The 18929-nt window shown below is 42.4% G+C and overlaps 1 protein-coding gene across 1 annotated transcript in view; it reads right to left on the minus strand.

The window, feature by feature from the left end:
• COL4A4 (collagen type IV alpha 4 chain) overlaps positions 1 to 18929 on the minus strand; it is a 124213-nt gene that overhangs the window by 28325 nt on the left and 76959 nt on the right. Inside the window, exons 29-37 of the mRNA XM_046019313.1 lie at positions 17714 to 17875; positions 16517 to 16687; positions 15779 to 15922; positions 13586 to 13693; positions 12290 to 12471; positions 11392 to 11455; positions 7987 to 8061; positions 3715 to 3822; positions 3002 to 3109 (exon numbers count right to left, since the gene is read on the minus strand). Of these exons, the coding sequence (XP_045875269.1) occupies positions 3002 to 3109; positions 3715 to 3822; positions 7987 to 8061; positions 11392 to 11455; positions 12290 to 12471; positions 13586 to 13693; positions 15779 to 15922; positions 16517 to 16687; positions 17714 to 17875 (1122 nt within the window). The remainder of the gene's footprint in view (positions 1 to 3001; positions 3110 to 3714; positions 3823 to 7986; positions 8062 to 11391; positions 11456 to 12289; positions 12472 to 13585; positions 13694 to 15778; positions 15923 to 16516; positions 16688 to 17713; positions 17876 to 18929) is intronic.

Raw genomic sequence — 18929 nt, forward strand, 5'->3', positions numbered from 1 at the left:
ATATATATGTTTTTTTAGTTCAGAAACTACACGACTGCCTACTGAGAATAGGCACAAGAGCATAAAGACATGGTCTCCTAACCCCGGAGCTCCCATCCCCAAATATACTCAGTGACAGCTGGCTGACAAGACAATGGAGAGCACGAGAGAAGCAGTCCCTGACATGACAGAACAAATGGGCAATTACTTCAGGAGTGATAAGTGCTGTGGCGGCAGGGCCAGAAGGGACACCCCCCCCCCCCCACTGTAGAGAAAGGGGGAGAACAATCCCATGATTTCCACAGCTCTAACATGATAGCATTTCTTTCCAGATAGAAGACATTTTGAGGTGCCTTTTTTCTGAGGAAACGTTTTGCCACCAGCCAAAACAACCCAATCCACATCTTTACGGTTGTTGCCATGGAGCAGGCAGTTGTCTTTAGATTTTCATTATTCCAATCTCATGAAGGCCCAACGAGGAACCGAGTGTCTTCCCTTTAGAGGGCATATGTGCTTGAACATTTAAATCTACAAATCAAGCCATTTTTAGCATATGTTTAAGTTAGGGTTTAAATCTGACTGAACACAAGCAGGACTAAGAATCCATATGGCCCGTTCCAGCAGAGCAAACAACTTTGGAGTTCAACAGCTGGTTTGTTCAAACAAGATAATCAGTCCCCTTGACTTATTTAGAACATACTTCAAATATTTAGCTTCTCAGATCAAAGTGTTTCTGCTGGAGTGCGGTTCATTTTTATAACAGCATGATAAACTGCAACAATGGATTTATATTGTGGACGTTTTCATTTTTAGGAATGTAGTCACGGTTCGGTTTGGTTTGGTTTTTAAAGACAGGTCATTCGTTGGGCTGTTTGCAGAGAAACAGTGTCGCTGCATGGCCAGGAGGCACCATTGCAGCGTCTGTCTGTGTGCTGGGGTGAATATTTGAGCTGAAAGAGTCGTTGCCCCACCTTCTCTTGACAAACCCTTTATTTTAGAGCACAGAACTCTGATGTGGTTGGAGATCATTTTTTGAGTGATTCGTTACTCAATCAACATCACTGGCTATTGGTTTTTAAATAACATACCATAGTGAAATGATGTGATAAATGCAAACTAATTCAAGAGCAGGACAAATCAACAATAGTAACCTGAGCCTCGTCATTTTAGTCAAACTGAGTGTTTATTGTTATGGCACTGGGATGTTTGATGATCTTAGCTATTTTTATTAAACTAGGAGGGTAAGATGAAGGGGAAATGCAGCAGGAGTGGTTCATGATGGAAGTGTTTCCTTTTGGATTTTTACCAATTTCATCTTCCAGACGTTCAAAAAAGTGTCATGGAACACCCCACCAGAGCTTCAGGGATTTCCAGAGACAGCAAACAGCCACAATCACTAGATAAACTTTTAACAAAAAAAAAAAAAATTATACCCGGTGATGGGTATTAAGGAGGGCATGTATTGCAATGAGCACTGGGTGTTCCACGCAAAACAATGACTCGTGGAACACTACATCAAAAATTAATGAAGTACAATAAGGTGACTAACATAACATAATAAAAAAAATTATGTCATTGCTTGAGATCCTAAATTTATCACAAGTCACAGGACTTCACATTAAATGTCAATGAAGAGAGAGAAGAACAGTACAAAAGATGTCTTGTTTAGTTATGGGAACCAGAAGCCAAATAATATTTGGCCGCATGGAAATACATAAGGTACCAGTGCTCCAGGATAAAGGGCCTCCCTCCCTGCAGAATTTCACCAGGTCTCACATACCACACTACTGCGTATTGGGAAACAAACATTATTTGAAAGTTCTTTGGTGAGGGAAGAGATGAAAGAGTGGAAAATTTTAATTTGGATTTTCAAAACAATGAAACAAGCCCAAAGGAGGGGTTGGTTTCCAACTCTTCTGAGTGGAAGTAATTTCTATTGAACCAAAATTTAGTACATGGATGAGTCTACTACAGAAGGTAAGGGGAGGATGGTGGGAAGAGAGGATCTTAGTTGTAGAAATCTACCAAGTAAAGCTTGACTCTTCATCTGCTATTCAAGTGAAGACCTTCAACTTCATAGCTACTAGCTCAGCTGTCCATTCTTCTACTTGTCCCGACCTCTATTTTTAATTTATTCACAAATTTTAAAATACTTACCATAACCATCCAGTAGACTTACTAGGTACCCACTGGGTGCCAAGGACATAAAAATCATATTTTACTTGGTGAGAAAGACCTTTAAACATACAAATGTATAGGACATACATATTGCACTACAGGTGTTCACAAAATATCCAGGAAAAACATTTTGTTCTAAAATGGAAGAAATGGACTGAAGAGGAGTAAGTATCATAGAGGAATGGAGGGGCATGGATCTTTGTTAATAACAAAAAAAAAACTCAGGATGTACAATAAGGTATATGGCATTGTTGTAATGAAACTTATAATGAGTTTTCTATTACTCATAGAGACCAAAAATTCAACCAGAAAAAAATGTTTCTTTATCTAACAAAGATAAAGAATATTGGTAACTCTTTCTCCATAGCATTTATATTCTCTTTCCTGTACATACCACAACTGGTAAATGTAGTTACATTTATGTTTTTAAATGTAATGGTAAAGGTAGTTACAAGTATGTTCTAATACAACTCCCAGACTACATTGTGAGATCCATGAAGGCAGTAACAATGTCAATTCTCTTCAGAATTGTACACCCAGTGTCTAACACACAATCTAGAACATAACAGAAGCTTAACTATCTTAAGGAGAGAATAAGTGAAGAGGCCTGAGCATTACAGAAAACGCTGGGAGAAATGTTCTCAAAGATGGCAGCACCGTCATTTTGGTCAAAGGCAGGTAGAGAGCCGAGATGCCCTGCCTGAAGCTCTGAGTGAGAAGAAGCAGCAGCTAATTAAGGACATCTGTGGGAAAGAGGAAGGAGCCATGACCAAGAGTGGTGTCACTTGGCACAGGAAAGGTGCTGTCAATTCGCCTTCATGGGTCAGGCTTCCTTTCCACTCACCTTTTATTCCTGGGAGCCCTGGTGCCCCTGGATCTCCCACCATGCCTCTTGGCCCAGGATCCCCCGTTTCTCCTGGAGGTCCCTGCAGCCCAGGCGCCCCTTGATTACCTGAGGACGAAAGGGAGGTTCTGCAGACACCCAGATGAGATGTGAGTTACCTTCACAGGGGAGGTCATCTGTGCTCTTAACAGGTGGGTCCCTGGAACATTGTCTTATCACTTTTCCCCCCTAGAACTCTAACTGTAGAGAGAAAACTACACTTAACCTCAGAGGGAGCAAATCACTTTGGAGTGATCACTGCTGCCTTTTATAATTTTAAACTTTCACTATATTCCGCATCTGCAAGAGGAGGAGCCATTAAGAAGTTGTGCTGTCCATGTGATAAGGGCCTTAAGTCTAAAGGAGAGAAGAAAACCAGCATCTGGATGGCAGGGGGATTAAGGAGGGACGGGAAGGAGCTTCTGTCTTTCAGCCCCTCACTTTGTGCCTGGCACCTTGCTACGTTCTTGACAGGTGTTGTCTTGGTTTATTCCCAGACCAGCCCCGTGAGACTTGACTAACTCCACCCTATGGGTGAGGAACAGGTAAGTGTGAGTGACTTCTCCAGAGTCACAGGTCTGGGAAGTGGCAGAGTCTAAGGGAAGGTTGGCTCTTTCTGATACACTATAAGATAGATGAGTACTCTGGAAGTTTCCAGGCTCCTTTCAAAATACCTGGACACCCGGGTGGTCCAAAGGCACCAGGTAATCCTGGCCTTCCGGGTGGTCCTCTGGGGCCTTGAACACCGGGCAAGCCCTGATCGCCGGGTACTCCGGGATGTCCTAAAGAAAGAAGAATCAAGCATCTGAGTAATTGTGGATTGGTCTTTGAGGCTGTGCATCTATAAAACCTCTAATTTCAGGACTTGACATTCTTTTCTAGTAGTAGTTGTTTACATTTACAATTTTTCTGTTGAAAAGATAACACTAAGGAAAAATTGAAAACAAAACATCTTTAATCCTATCACCTTCATACAATTTCTCACATGTATAACAATGTGCAAATAAGTCCCCCAGTTTTATATTCTGATTTTTTAAATTAGCATTGTATTATAAGTAATTTTCCAAATTTGCTATTATTTTCTCCTCCTCCTCCTTATTCTTCTTCTTGTTACTATGATCATTGAAGAAGGCTCCATGTCCAATGTGGAGCCCAACACAGGGCTTGAACTCACAACCCTGAAATCAAGACCTGAGCTGAGATCAAGAGTCAGATGCTTAACCGAATGAGCCACCCAGGTGCCCCTCTAATTGTTGTTTCAGAAAGACCAGCTGATAGCTTATTGAGTTAATCTTAATAAACTAACCTAATTTTCTCTTACTATTAGCCATTCAAGTTATTTCTCTTTGCTGTCATGCATAATGATCTTTATACATTTTTAATCCATTTTTCTCAAATTATTTCCTTGGGAAAAATTCCTAGGAGCAGAATTTCTAGGTAACACAGTACATTTTGGTTCAGTTTTCTGCATTTCAAACTGCTGAAGTATTTTAAAGTAAATCACAGGCATCATGGAATTCCACCGCTAAATACTTCAAGAGGTATGCCTGAAAAAACCATTTTCCTTCATGGCCCAAATAACATCATCACAGCCAAGAAAATTAATACCAATCACTAATATCCTCTAGTACTCATTCCAAACTTGGGTTCCCCCACTTGTGCCTTTACTGTCCTTCACACTGGTTTGTCCACACCAGCTCTCATTCCAGAAACACACTGCATCTGGTGGTTACATGCCTTAAGTTAAAGGAAAAAAAAAAAAAAAATCCACTACAGTCTCTTTCTCAGGACGGAGACCTGCTGAAGAGAACACTTCAGCTGCTGTTTAGTCTTTGAGAATAGACTATTCTGTTCTTGACAGAGGCGGTCAGGTGGTCCGGGTAAATGGCGCCCTAATTCCCATCACTGTTGTATACATGGTTACAACTCTAAGTGCATGCCCTGTGCTCACTCGGGACTTGTGAGTTTGTTGGTTTGTTTTCCTGCCAATTCTGTAAGAAGAAAATACTACCTCAGACTCCCTTTAGTTGCATTTCTTTGATTACTAAAGAAGATGACTATTTCCCCATGTTTATTTACAATATACTGCTTTAATACAATTCAGACTTACAGGATAACCCAGTAGTCTGTGCTGAAATTAGCCAGTTGAATCTACAAATAGAATACATGGTTCTGGATTTACAGACCCAAGGTCGGGGGTTGGCAGCGGGCACAGTCATTATTAATTAGAACACACACAAAAGAAGCCTCTGTTAGTCTATGCCTGCTCCCTGATGGAATTAAGATCTATGAGCCTCACTGTGTGTTATGTTATTTATCCTGTAGACATTACTGCAGTTAAGGTAATCTCCAAATGGAAACACTGAGGCTTGCCTCCCCGTCATAAGTACCGAACTTCTGAGTTAATCTGTGCTGTATTTTCTCGTTGAATTAAAAGGGGTTCAGGCCGGGGGTGGGGGGTAGATAGAACTAAACCCAGGACAATGATTTAAAATCCCCGGAGATAGGCAGCAGTTCTAGGCTTTCTCTTGGGCTCGTTCAAATTCAATCAATGCAGCTTTTCCCAGTCAATGGAATTTGCATATTTAGGTAGACTCGGTGCTGGTGAATAACATATGACATAATTTAGAAATTTTAAGCTAAAGCTATAGCATATGAGAAAAGGAACAGTTTAAATGGTGATAACTGCAGGACACCAGGGAAATTATGCTAACACAAATTTCCTTGAAAAAGTTAGCCCAAGTGTAAAATGACTCAGATTTATAATTTTTCACTTAAAATACTAGGTAATATTAAAGGCTTCCATTTTCGACTAGTTTCAGCTTATAAAATCTTACTACCTTAATGGTTTACATAAAAATACCAGTAAAAGTGGAACTTTCAGTTTACCACCTGCTTTCAAGGAATCTTATTTGATCCTCAGAGCAATCCTATAATTATGCATGGGGCCAGTTTACAAGTGAGGAAACTGAGCTCAAAGGTGACAAGAAACTTGCCCAGGACCACATGGGCAGTAATAAGGAAGACTGACTTTGAACCCTGGTTTCTCTTCTTAAGGCTTCTTTCCTACTCTGGTACTTAATATGAACCTCCATAATGTAAACCTCAAAACTATTTCCCCCTCCAAATGTACACTTAACCTGTACATTTTGATTAAAATACTATATTATTTAAGTCTATTTGACCATGTCAGGGGTAAAAGACCAATATGGAAGAAGAGTGGAAAAGTTCTTGCCATTGTAGCAAACTTGTTTTTCTGTTGGACTTCTATTTTAGCAATCTTATGGTATAAAAACAAAAAAAAATATTTTTTTAAAGATTTTATTTACTTACTTGACAGAGAGAGATACAGTGAGAGAGAACACAAGCAGGGGGAGTGAGAGAGGGAGAAGCCGGCTCCCCACCGAGCAGGGAGCCCAATGTGGGGCTCCATCCCAGAACCCTGGGATCATGACATGAGCTGAAGGCAGATGCTTAACAAGTGAGCCACCCAGGCACTCCTTAAATTTCTGATGATACTTCTGCTCTGATACTTTTTCTGTTGTATGTAATTAAACATGACTTCTGCCAAAGAGAATTTTAAGATAATGCACGAAACAAGGGGCACAGTCAGTTGGATGGCTGACTTTTAATTTCAGCTCAGGTCATGATCTCAGGGTCCTGATATCCAGCCCCGAGTCGGGCTCTGTACCCAGTGGGCGTTCTGCTTGAGATTCTCTCTCTCTCCCTCTCCCTCTACCCGTCCCCCCACTCATCCTCTCTATCTCTCTCAAATAAATAAATAAAATGCACAAGCCTATTAATGTGAGATATTTTAACTTACAAGGGACAGATCTAAACCGATCCACTACCAACTGAATATGATTGTGCATACTTCTTTAACCTATCATTTGTGGATGGCATTTGTTCTTTTCATGCAAAGAATATCCCTGTACATGTATCTTTTTCCATTCGTCTGGGTCTGGTAACTGACTTAAGATAAATTCTTACAAGTAAAATTACTAAGTTAAAAGGCACGTATATTTCATCAATGGTGAGTCATGCACTGTAGCCAGTTACTGTTTTGAGGGGAAGGCAAGAGATCACAGGTACCTCGCTATCCATTCTGAGGGATTACGTGTCAGCTATCACTGATACACAAAGCACCATTTTGAACAGTTTATAGTCACTGTTGGTGATGAAGTTTTACTTTTTTTTTGGTTTGGGTTTTAGTAAATTAGATATTTAATAACTGAGATACTGAGTGATAGCTAACAATGGCACTCCTCACTGGCATTCACATGTGATTTTCTGAGTAGGAAAGAAAGGGCTAGAGTAACAACCTGAAGCAATGGTCAATGTGAGTGGTTACTGCTAATGTATCATTTATAATTCTAGTGATTGTGAAATAGTCCAGCTTTATTTGTTTGCAATAATCATTTTGACCATGTCAAAATCTGGGCATGTCAAGGAGAGTGGATTGTTATGTCAACATCATGGGTCATGGGAGCCATGGTAGAAAAAGACTGAGAATCCCTGGTTTATAATCCTGATGTCCTTCTAGGCCCAGGATGTGGTGGCAGTGTTTACAATCCTTCTGACATGTATCTTAGTGTGTAAAGGGGGAAGAAAATATTAATATAATTATTGCCCACTAAGAGTATAGAGTAATTGCTCTATTTCCCAAACTAAATTTATTGTTTTGTTTAAAGGTATTTTTATTTATTTATTTGAGAGGCAGAGATCACAAGTAGGCAGAGAGGCAGGCAGAGAGAGAGGAGGAAGCAGGCTCCCCGCTGAGCAGAGAGCGCCATACCCAGTGTGGAGCCCAACATGGGGGCGGAATTCATGACCCTGAGATCGAGACCTGAGCCAAGACCAAGACCCCGACACGCAACTGGTTGAGCCACCAAGTTGCTCCTATTCTCTTTTGTTTCAATAAGAAAAACATGTAGCTAGAGCTCTACCTGGACATCCAGGGCCACCTGCTTCACCCTTTGGACCAGGGAAACCGAACTGACTTGCAGGGTCACCTTTGTCTCCTGTAAGTGATAAAATGTACATAACGTTACTTAAGAGAATTTAATTTTAGTTCATACACGTGACTTAATAACTGTCATATTTGTCTTTAGAGTTTATCTTCAGGTATTCCAGAAGAGTTTTTGAAAAAAATGTTTTTTTCTATATAAAAACAATGGAAACATAGATGCAAGATGTGATTTAAGCACACACGTACACACACACACATGCACACACACATTTTTATAGTTCGTAACAATCATAAGAAACTATAGATCTGAATAAGTTTGAATTCTTTTTTTAATAATCTTTTAAATTTTTTAATAAACATATAATGTATTATTAGCCCCAGGGGTACAGGTCTGTGAGTCACCAGGTTTACACACTTCCCAGCACTCACCATAGCACATGCCCTCTCCAATGTCCATAACCCCACCACCCTCTCCCCCCAGCAACTCTCAGTTTGTTTTGTGAGATTAAGAGTCTCTTATGGTTTGTCTCCCTCCCAATCCCATCTTGTTTCATTTATTCTTTTCCTACCCCCCAAGCCCCCCACGTTGCATCTCTACCTCTTCATATCAGGGAGATCATATGATAGTTGTCTTTCTCCGATTGACAATAAGTTTGACTTCTTAAATTCCCAAAAATAGTTTCAAATTTAGGTATCTATGTAAGAAATTACTTGGCACTGACCAACGATATTCTGAGATGGTATTTTAGAAGCAAAAAGCAGAAACTGCCCTGTTTTAGCTACTATAATCGCATTTCAATCTCTATGAAGGGAAGCTCAACTCAGTGTTCTTGTAAAAACAAAATCACAAAGGCATACTTTATTGATGATTTCACAAGAGACCACACATCCCATGGCTACTGTAGGCAATGGCTCCCACAGTACCACAGAGCTGTCCCACACGGCTGCTGCATTCTTCTGGACACAGGGCTTATGGCTAGGAGCCAGTTACAAATGGAGGTCTTAAAATTGTGTGGTAGGGATGGACAAGACAACAGGTGGGGTTATAAGTCAGAATAAGAGTCAGTTAAGTGTGGTTTATAATATCTTCCTACCCATACCCTTTTCAAAGGAGTCCCACCCACATTTCTCTTCCAGCTGATGCTACTCATAATTGTGACTGATCCTTTGAGGGGGTAGAAATCTTGTCCTTCTCAGGTCAGCAAGTCTTTCCTTGAGAAGTTGGAACAAAAAAGCAAGAATTTGAGGTTGTTGGTTATTGAGGCAGCAATCAAAAAGACCATCATGATGTTGTTACCATGATGCTTTGATGCAGAACATGCTTGCAATCCAAACATATCCAGAAAGATCCAGAAAGGATACTGAATAGAGAGTAAAGAAGCCAGCTGGGAGGCAAGTAAAAGCCAAGCCATAAAGAAAAACAGAACAGGGGCGCCTGGGTGGCTCAGTGGGTTAAAGCCTCTGCCTTCGGCTCAGGTCATGATCCCAGGGTCCTGGGATCGAGCCCCGAATTGGGCTCTCTGCTCAGCAGGGAGCCTGCTTCCTCCTCTCTCTCTCCCTGCCTCTCTGCCTGCTTGTAATCTCTGTCTGTCAAGTAAATAAATAACATCTTAAAAATATAAATAAATAAATAAATAAAAAGAAAAACAGAACAGTCTCAATAGAGTAACCATGGGTTGTTGGGGGTAGGTTTTATTAGCTTTATGGTGGGCTTCAGGAAGCAGCTTTTACCCCAGGGACCATGAGTGCATTTCAGTTCCTTGCAAACATGGCCAAATACAAGTATGAAGAGCCTAAGAAGAGGTAGGTTTATCCTCTGAGAGAGGCAAAGAGACTATAATAAATGCATATGGAAGTAGAAGAGGACTGAGTTCTATTTTTTAATTTTTTTTTAAGATTTTATTTATTTATCTGACAAAGAGACAGTGAGAGAGGGAAGACAAGCAAGGGGAGTGGGAGAGGGAGAAGCAGACTTCCTGCCGAGCAGGGAGCCCAATGCGGGGCTCAATTCCAGAACCCTGGAATCATGACCCGAGGCGAAGGCAGAGACTTTAGCTCACTGAGCCACCCAGGTGCTCCGAGGACTGAGTTTTAAACCATGGTGCTATACAGTGCCTACTCAAATACAGAAATTCTTAAGTGACATATTAACACCTGATGGAAAGTCAAGGCTCTGACCTTCTCCGTGTCCTGTAACTCTTGTCATGGGACCCTAAAAGCCACATCCATAAAATCCTTAGAAGAGATACTGGCTCCTAGGGCAGAAGGCTGCCAAGCCAAGGTAGACACTGCCCACCAATGTGGATCTGGTGGGAGCTGCAGTCACTACAAAGACTGCTGAGGGACCCCCCAATGAGGAGAAAGGCCTGTGTGCTCTGCAAGCATGCTGTGTTCTAGCTGGTACCCTTGACTCTGAATGACAAATGTGGATGACTTGGGTCTTGAGTGTTTGAGTATTTAGCAGGGTCTAAAATGAACCCCTTCATTAGTATCCAAACTATATCAAGAACTTATAAAACTCAATGCCCCTCAAAATGAGTAATCCAATTTAAAAATGGCCAGAATACATGAACAGACATTTTTTCAAAGAAGACACCTGGACGGCCAATGGACACATGAAAAGATGCTCAACATCACTTATCATCAGGGAAATGCAAATCAAAATTACAGTGAGATATCACCTCACACCTGTCAGAATGACTAAAATCAGCAAAACAAGAAACAACAGGTATTGGCAAGGACGTGGAGAAAGCGGAACCCTCTTGCCCTGTTGGTGGGAATGCAAAGTGGTGAAGTCACTCTGGAGAACAGAATGGAGGTTCCTCATAAAGTTAAAACTAGAACTGCTCTGTGATCCAGCAATCACACGACTAGGTCTTTGCCCAAAGAATACAAGGGATACAGGAACCCCAATGTTTACAGAAGCATTATCTATAATAACCAAATAATGGAAATAATCCAAGATCATTTGATGAACGGATACAGAAGATGTTATACACACACACACATATATGTAATATATATATGTAAGCAGACACCTATAGAGAACAAACTGCTGGTTACCCCAAGGAAGGTGGGTGGGGGGATGGGTGAAACAGGTGATGGGGATTAAAGAGGGCAGTTGTCATGTCATCACGATGATGTATGGAAATGTTAAATCCCTATACTGTACTCCTGAAGCTAGTATTGCACTCCATGTTAACTAACTGGAATTTAAATTTATTTAAAAATATTAAATTCATTAAAAAAATAAAAAGAAGCCCTTGGCTATTGCAGTCTGTTGGATATATTCTACTTTTCATGCCAAATGTGCGTGCTCACAATGTTACAAACACCCAGGACTATGAACTTGGCAGATGGCTGCTATATTTCCAAAGCATACCTTTAGGTCCTCTCCTTCCATCAATTCCCGAACGTCCTGGGGACCCTGGAAAACCTGGCTCACCCTGACAGTTTAACAAAACAAAAGACTTTAATTTGGTTTCAAATACAAATGATGTGTTGATAACATGACCCAGTTACAATATTCCATAACCAGTTTCCTGATATTTGCAGTGGCAAAGGAAATCAGAAGTAGATTGCAGGTGTACTAATACATGTGTCCAGCTTTTAAAAGTGGCTAAAACTCCAGAATTAGAGGTATCGACAGCATCCAATTCTCTAATTTGATTACAAAAGAGTAAATATATCACATAATTTGAATACTAAGGTTTGAATGAGCAAATTAATACCAAATAAAATCTTGTTAGAAGACTTTTTTTTTTACCCAAAACTTGAAAAATCTATTTGATTCCAAAAGATGAGTAGGAAATTATATTCATCTTCTATAAGCTGTGATGTAGGCCATGGCATATATTGTATCTCTTGGCTTCTCAGGGGGGTGTTTTACTCATGCTTATGAAGACCAAATGTATTTACAGCAAAATATGAGATATCTGCGATCAGACAGGAAGGCTTCGACACCAGAATTTGGGTTATTTTTCAGAGAACTCTACTCGGATAAACCAGCAGTCACGAGGGAAGTTTCTATAGAGCTGTTTAAACGAGGCTGGAGGAGGGGGTAGTAGGTGGAGTGAGGGACTCCGTCATGGGAAAACAGGCATGAGCACGGTCCAGAAATTATAGTCACATCATGGCTTTCCAGAAGCCTTCATTCTTCACTTATATTCTAAAAGCCAGTCAAAGGGCAATGATGTACACTGGCAAATTAGGACTCCTTATGGGCACCCAGGAGCAAAAGGTTTGTATTATTTCTTTCCTCCCCAGCCATAGCCACTTACCTGGTCACCTGGAAATCCCGGAAAACCAATAATCCCTCTTAGACCAGGTGAGCCCTGGGGTCCTGGGGGGCCTGGAAGCCCTGGCTGCCCGGGTCTACCAGGCTCCCCTCTGTGAAATCCAGGTGCTCCGTGTCTTCCGGGCTCTCCTCTCCTCCCCTGCATCCCAGGTTCGCCTTTATCACCTGGAGGGGTTGCAAGTGGGACAAACCTCTTCTAGGAAATCCCGGGTGGAACAGTAGTTAGGCTGAGAGTTTGGGTCCTATATTTAGGAGAAGCCCAAGGTTTTAGGGAGTCCTTGTTCCTGCCCTAAGCCCCATTGTGATGGTTTTGGACTTCATTGACCTCACTGGGAAAGAAGCACCCATGAATTGACTCAGGGAGGCATGAAGCGACTCCAAGGGAGGAATGAGCCTGCACGGTCATCTACTTGGTCACACACTCGTCTTAAAATGAAGAAGAGCTGACCCAGCGCAGTTAAAAAACATCTGCCCCCAACAACTAGTTAAGGAGAGAGCCAAGACAAGAGCCCCAGCCTCCTGCAGACTGAACCTGAACCTAATGGGAAGGCAGAGAATACAAATGTGGTGGTAAAGGGGCGCCTGGGTGGCTCAGTGGGTTAAAGCCTCTGCCTTTGGCTCAGGTCATCATCCCAGGGTCCTGGGATCGGCCCCACATCGGGCTCTCTGCTCCGCAGGGAGCCTGCTTCCTCCTCTCTCTCTGCCTGCCTCTCTGCCTAGTTGTGATTTCTCTCTGTCAAATAAATAAAGTATTTTTTTAAAAAATGTGGTGGTAAAGTCCTTGCCATATGCTGTTTCTGGGGAGCAGGAGCACAGGCATCAGGGTGCTTGTTAGAAAGGCAGAGTTGGGGCCTGCCCCAGACCTACTGATCCAGAATCTGCATTTTCACAAGAGCCCCAGCAGTCATGGGCACACTGAAGATGGAGAAGCATGGGTCAAAATGACCTGGACAGTCATCACTGTGTGACTTGTTTTAGTACCAGTCACCACAAATGGGGGTACTAGAAAGCTGGAACTGGTATTAGAAGTATAACCTTAGGACTGATACCCTAATTTGAATATCCAAATCTAGACCTATGTATGAACTTTAATTAAGTTCTGACATGGAAAAGCAAAAGAAAAATGCAGCATGAGGTTAATCTGTATTTTTATCTAAAGAAAGTGACCTTCCCTAATCTCAGTGTTATTAGGAAAGCCGCCTCCATACGCATGCTTGTTTGAATGATCTAGAAAGATCAACACATTTGATACAGTTAAAAAGAATGAGCATTCACCTACCTTCTTCTCCTGGGAATCCACCATCTCCTGGAGGTCCAGGTTCCCCCGTTTTCCCCTTTTGGGAAATGATAGCCATCTCTCCTTCATCTCCTGGGAGTCCTCTTGCTCCTTCAGATAATAATTATGCAAGATAAGAACAAACAGAAGCACCACACCTGTGATTCTTCTGTTAAGACCCTTCAGGTCCAGTTTGCAAATCCACATTTCATTTCCTAAACCGTATTTCTGTTTATAGCTTGCATATTGCCGGTGGAGTTCCTAAAGGAAGGGCCATACCTTTTTGCATTCCCCTCCCAATGTGTCCAACAACAGGGTCTGGGCTACAGAGAGTGATCAGTGAATGCTTACTAAATTCAGCCAAATGGATCTCGGAGTCTTAGGTGAAAGCCGATAGGCTTGAAAGGTTCCAGATCTAAAATATGTCTCTTCATCCAGTAAAACGTGAACCACCCATCTCATGTTTTCCAGTTCCCTGTCTTTCCCTTCCTAGCCACCCTCTATTATTTTCCTTACATTAAAAGATCACTTATTTCAACTGCTTCTCCACCTAGAGAATTCTGAAAGGTAGGAATAATAAACAGTATTTCTACCCGATTTTCATAAACATTGTCCAGTTGTAGAAGTGTGCTCGAATGGGCTCATACCAGTGTGGTGAGAGCCAATTACTAACAAGCCGAGAATTTTGTAAGCCAGTTGTTAAAGTGCTCACAGCTTTAAACCAGCCATGGTGGGTATTTATACCACGGCAGCAAACACCAATCAGAGCATTTTTTTTTTAAGTTTTCATTTAAATTCCAGTTAGTTAACATACTATGTACTATCAGTTTCTTATATCTGTTTTATTTTTGAGACCACAATAGCATAGCAAACATCACTTAATCTAAGCTAGCTAAGAGCGACTCTGATTCCTTGATTCTTTATTAAAACAAACAAGCAAACTGACAGGCTAGTAAAACAAAAATAAGAGTAGAATCAATTCACCAAGAAGTAAAAGTAATTTAAATTATACAGCAGGTTATTTACCCAAAGTGCTTTAAGGACAAAACACTTGTCTCTCAAATTGTCAAGCACTCATTCTCTACACTGGAAGTGAGATGTTACCTTCACTCACCGTGGCCTCCCAGGTAAGTGCTAGAAGTAAATATGTAACAGGGGTGGACACAGAACATTTACACCAGTGGTCTTGCAATTTTTATTGTTTAATAGTAATGAAAACTGTTTTTTAGGATTTTATTTATTTGAAAATTTTATTTTTTAAAAAGATGTATTTATTAGTTATTTTAGAGAGAGAGAGAGAGCATGAGCAGGAGGGCAGGCAGAAGGAGAGGGAGAGAATCTCAAACAGGACCCTTCCCTCCTCCCGCCGAGTATGGAGCCCGACATGGGGCCCAGTCTCACAACCCTGAGATCATGACCTGAGCCAAAATCAAAAGTCGGATGCTCAACCAACTGAGCCACCCAGGTGCCCTGAAAACTCTTTAAGTGAGGGAGGGGAAGTATAGCTCATGGCTCAGATGAGAGTGGATTTACTCTAGTTCAGAGGTCAGCAAATCACCACCTGAGAGCCAAATCCCGCTGTGGCCAGTTTACCTATGATCCGTGAGCTATCGTTTTTACACTTTTACATTTAGGGGATAAAACTCAAAACAGGAACAATATTTGTGACATGAGGAGATTAACTGAAATTCAAATTTCAGTGTCCACAAGGAAAATTTGATTGGAACACAAGTTATGTTAGCATGTTTCTGTGCTGTCTCTGGCTGATTTCATGCATAAAAGCTGAGCTGAGTGCTTTCAACAGGGACCACAGGCCCTGTAATATTTATTATCTGGCTTTTTACAAAAAACAATATTTAAAAAAAGAAAGAAAAGAAAAAGATTGAAACAGAGTTTGGGGCCTTTTCCCCTTTCTTCCTAACCAGTGAGAAGGTTCTTTTAAATCCAATAGCCATATGTCAAAGCACTTGATATTTTTTTTCTACTAATAGAGCAATTCATTTATCAGTTATATGCAATAAGACTGAGAGGTAAGGAAAATGAATTTGGTTTAAAATTCTAAAACACCAGGAATCCAAAAGGAAGAGGAATCCAAGCGCAGGACAGTTCCACGTACTTTTCAAAGACCATCTATATAGGTTCTGATCAAACACCAAAACTGCGATGTAGCATCACCGTGCTGTCAAGTGCATTTACCTTTGGCACCTTTCACCCCCCAGTCTCCAGGGAAGCCAGGCTGACCGTCCTCTCCTGGGTCCCCCTTACTGCCAGCACGTCCGTCAGGGCCAGGCTTTCCTCTTTCCCCCGGAAAACCAGGGAAGCCAGGCAGCCCCTGGGATCCTGATGAAAAGACAGCATGAATTTATAGAAAGACATTTTAAAAGCTTGCACGCTGCCTAGATCTATGTTCCTAGATCTGTGGTCCTTGCCCCCTCCCATGGCCCTGTTTGTACTGAAGGTAAACAACGTCTACCAGGCCTACCTCGTGTAACCGCTGTGCTCGAGGACTCAGCTTTCCACCATATTGGGTTGAAATGGGAGCCTTTAAGTTTCTGAGTCCTGATCTCATCATGCTTGAAGAGATCAGGAGCCAGGGATATGGGGCTGGAGGATGGGGGCTCATCCAATGTGGACGTACATTAGCCCTGACCCAACACCTGATCAGCTCTACCCAGTGTGTTGAGCAGAAGTATTTGTGGGTTCTGTGGGCTTAAACCCCCCCGCCAACCTTTTCCCATTTATCTATGTCAAAACATTGTACCACGGGAAATAATAATATAAAGGATAAGAAGAAGGGAGCGGTCACTAAGGGTAGGACAAAATCAGGCTGATATAACAGTAAATTGAATAGTATGATCGTATGTAATAGTCTTCACCTGGCAGTGGATTTCAAGTTTATAAAATAGGCATAAATAATGGAAAAGTGCTACCCACCCTTTGGGCCTGGAAGACCAGGCAGTCCGTCATCCCCTGAGGGGCCCGGGATGCCTGGGGGTCCTAGGGGACCGTCTGCCCCTGGCCATCCCGGGACTCCAGGGAGGCCCTTCATTCCAGCTGGACCAGGAGGCCCCATGTCCCCTCGCTGTCCTTTCCAACCTGGAGCACCTGGGACAAACCACAAGGACAAAAATGTGTGAAGGCTGAACAACAGCTTCACACATGGGCAGGAAAAAAAATTCACTGATAGCTTAAATTGTGTATCCGTGCCTATGAAACAATGTTTATCAGCTAAAACCACAGTGGCAAAGCTCCATCAGTCTCCGAACCTATTTTCCTGGCTGCTATAAGAAGAAAGGCAGATTACTTGAATAAATATTTCCCAGTAGAGATACACAAATTCTATAAAGAGCATTTTTAAAATGGAAAACGGGGAAGGGTAAGGAACAAAAATAGTATTTGTATTTACTCTTGAAACCAGTAGAAGAAAACTTTCCAGGTGTTCCCTGCAGCTCTGGCCAAGTGAACTTGGTCAGGCTGTTCACTGGAGAGGACTGCAGAAATCACAGCAACATCATCTGGTTTTTACTGGTGCTGGAAATAAGGCCGTAGAGGCGGGGTTTGCCTCAACCCCATTTTGATCCATTTTCCTGCCATTTTTGAATAAATGCAACAGGATATAAATAACAGGAGACAAACCAAATGGCAAAATGAAGATCACACTGGAAACAGCCCTCTAGTGCCTTGGGTTGAGACTTACTTCTTCCTGGGTTTCTCAAGCCCTACGTGTCTTGCTGGGTGCCCCCAAAATACAAGGTCCTGGCCACTCTTTACCTGGGCTAGTTCTCAAGGTTGTGTTTGGCACCCACAGCCTTGGCAGGTGATACAGCCCCTGTCCCAGCATAAAGAGCAGGCTGTGCTCCTCTCAGATCCTGCAACCTGCTGCGTGTGCAATGCAACATCCATCGAACCCCACTTCTGTGTCCCCATGAGACTAGGTGACAAGGGGAAATGACCCAAACCACGGGGAAGTGCATGCCCCTTGCCATCCTGTGAACAGTAAAGTCCTTGTCTCTGCCCCAGGACTCTTGGTTCCACTGGTACGTAAAGGAGTAGCAGGTGAGCTTATTCCTCTGTAAGCAAAGTCAAGTCCCAGGCTCTTCACAGGTTGGCATGGCACAGGCTCTCACTCACCTGGATGGCCTGGAGCCCCGCGGAGTCCCGGCTGCCCCGGCAACCCTGGGGCACCTCCTTTGCAGGAATGAGCAGGTAGACCTGGGATTCCTGGAAACCCAGCACTTCCCTCTCTGCCTCTGGGGCCTTTAAGACCTGGGATTCCCGGCCTGCCAGCTGCCCCTGAAATGATACAAGGCATTCCTGACCCTCACGGCATCAGACTAGGGAGTCAGCCGGCCACAGCCGGTGCACGCTTGCAATACCAGAAACAAGCCTTTCCATCCAGCTCAGGGCTCAAATGAGTGAAGCCTCTCAAAGGATTTTCTTATCCTGGATGGTTGTGAGCTCCAAATGAATGGGAAAACCACGCATTACTAGGAGAGTTACTTGATACGGTCACAAAGACAATGAAGAAGTTGCTTGGGCAAATTAAACACCGCAAGTTTCTTCTTGATTTTAATTAACCTCTCACATTGTGGCAGGCTTTACACCAAATCTCCACAGTGCTTACACACCCAGTTCACAGTTTATGGATGTGGTTTTGTAAGCCATTTCATCACTTGAACTCTTAAATTTCTATTTATTGGAAAGGCAGTGTCATTTCCAGAAAAACAACAACAACAACAACAACACAATTCCCCTATCATCCATCCCATGCCCTACCCTAAAAATCCATTTTTTCCTTGTTTTCATTATACTTCTATTCCTACATTTATATTTTTAAAGTAGTAATCACAGTATATCATTGTGGATACCTAGTAAATACCGGCTTGCCCACTGTTAGAAAAGAACCAGAAGAGTGTTTGTAAAAGTCTGGTCTGGGGTCCACTCTTGGTCACCACAACCTAAGGGTCTGGACTGCTGGGACCCACCCAATTCTGATGGAATGAATCAAAATTCCTGAGACTAGGGCCCCAAAGATGATGATTTTAAGGACCCTGACCCAGGGTTACTGTTACTGTTAAATACATTAAAGACTTCTACTGAGGGTCCGAAGGAATCCTTAGTGATTTTGGAAATAGATGTTAAGTCAGTGCCAGGACCATTTTCCCACCTTCCTCGCGCACTACCCCTGCTGGAATGAAAGCCCCTCCACCCTGTCACCTGTCCAAATAACACGGTGTGCCTGCCAGGCCCAGCCCACACCACACCCAGCTTCCCTAAACACCCTCTGCGCTCCCCCTCTTTTTTTAGCCTGTCCTCCTTCAACCTGGCCTTGGCAGCAGGCAGGTGA

Source organism: Meles meles, chromosome 9, assembly GCF_922984935.1.
Source record: "Meles meles chromosome 9, mMelMel3.1 paternal haplotype, whole genome shotgun sequence".
NCBI lineage: Eukaryota > Metazoa > Chordata > Mammalia > Carnivora > Mustelidae > Meles > Meles meles.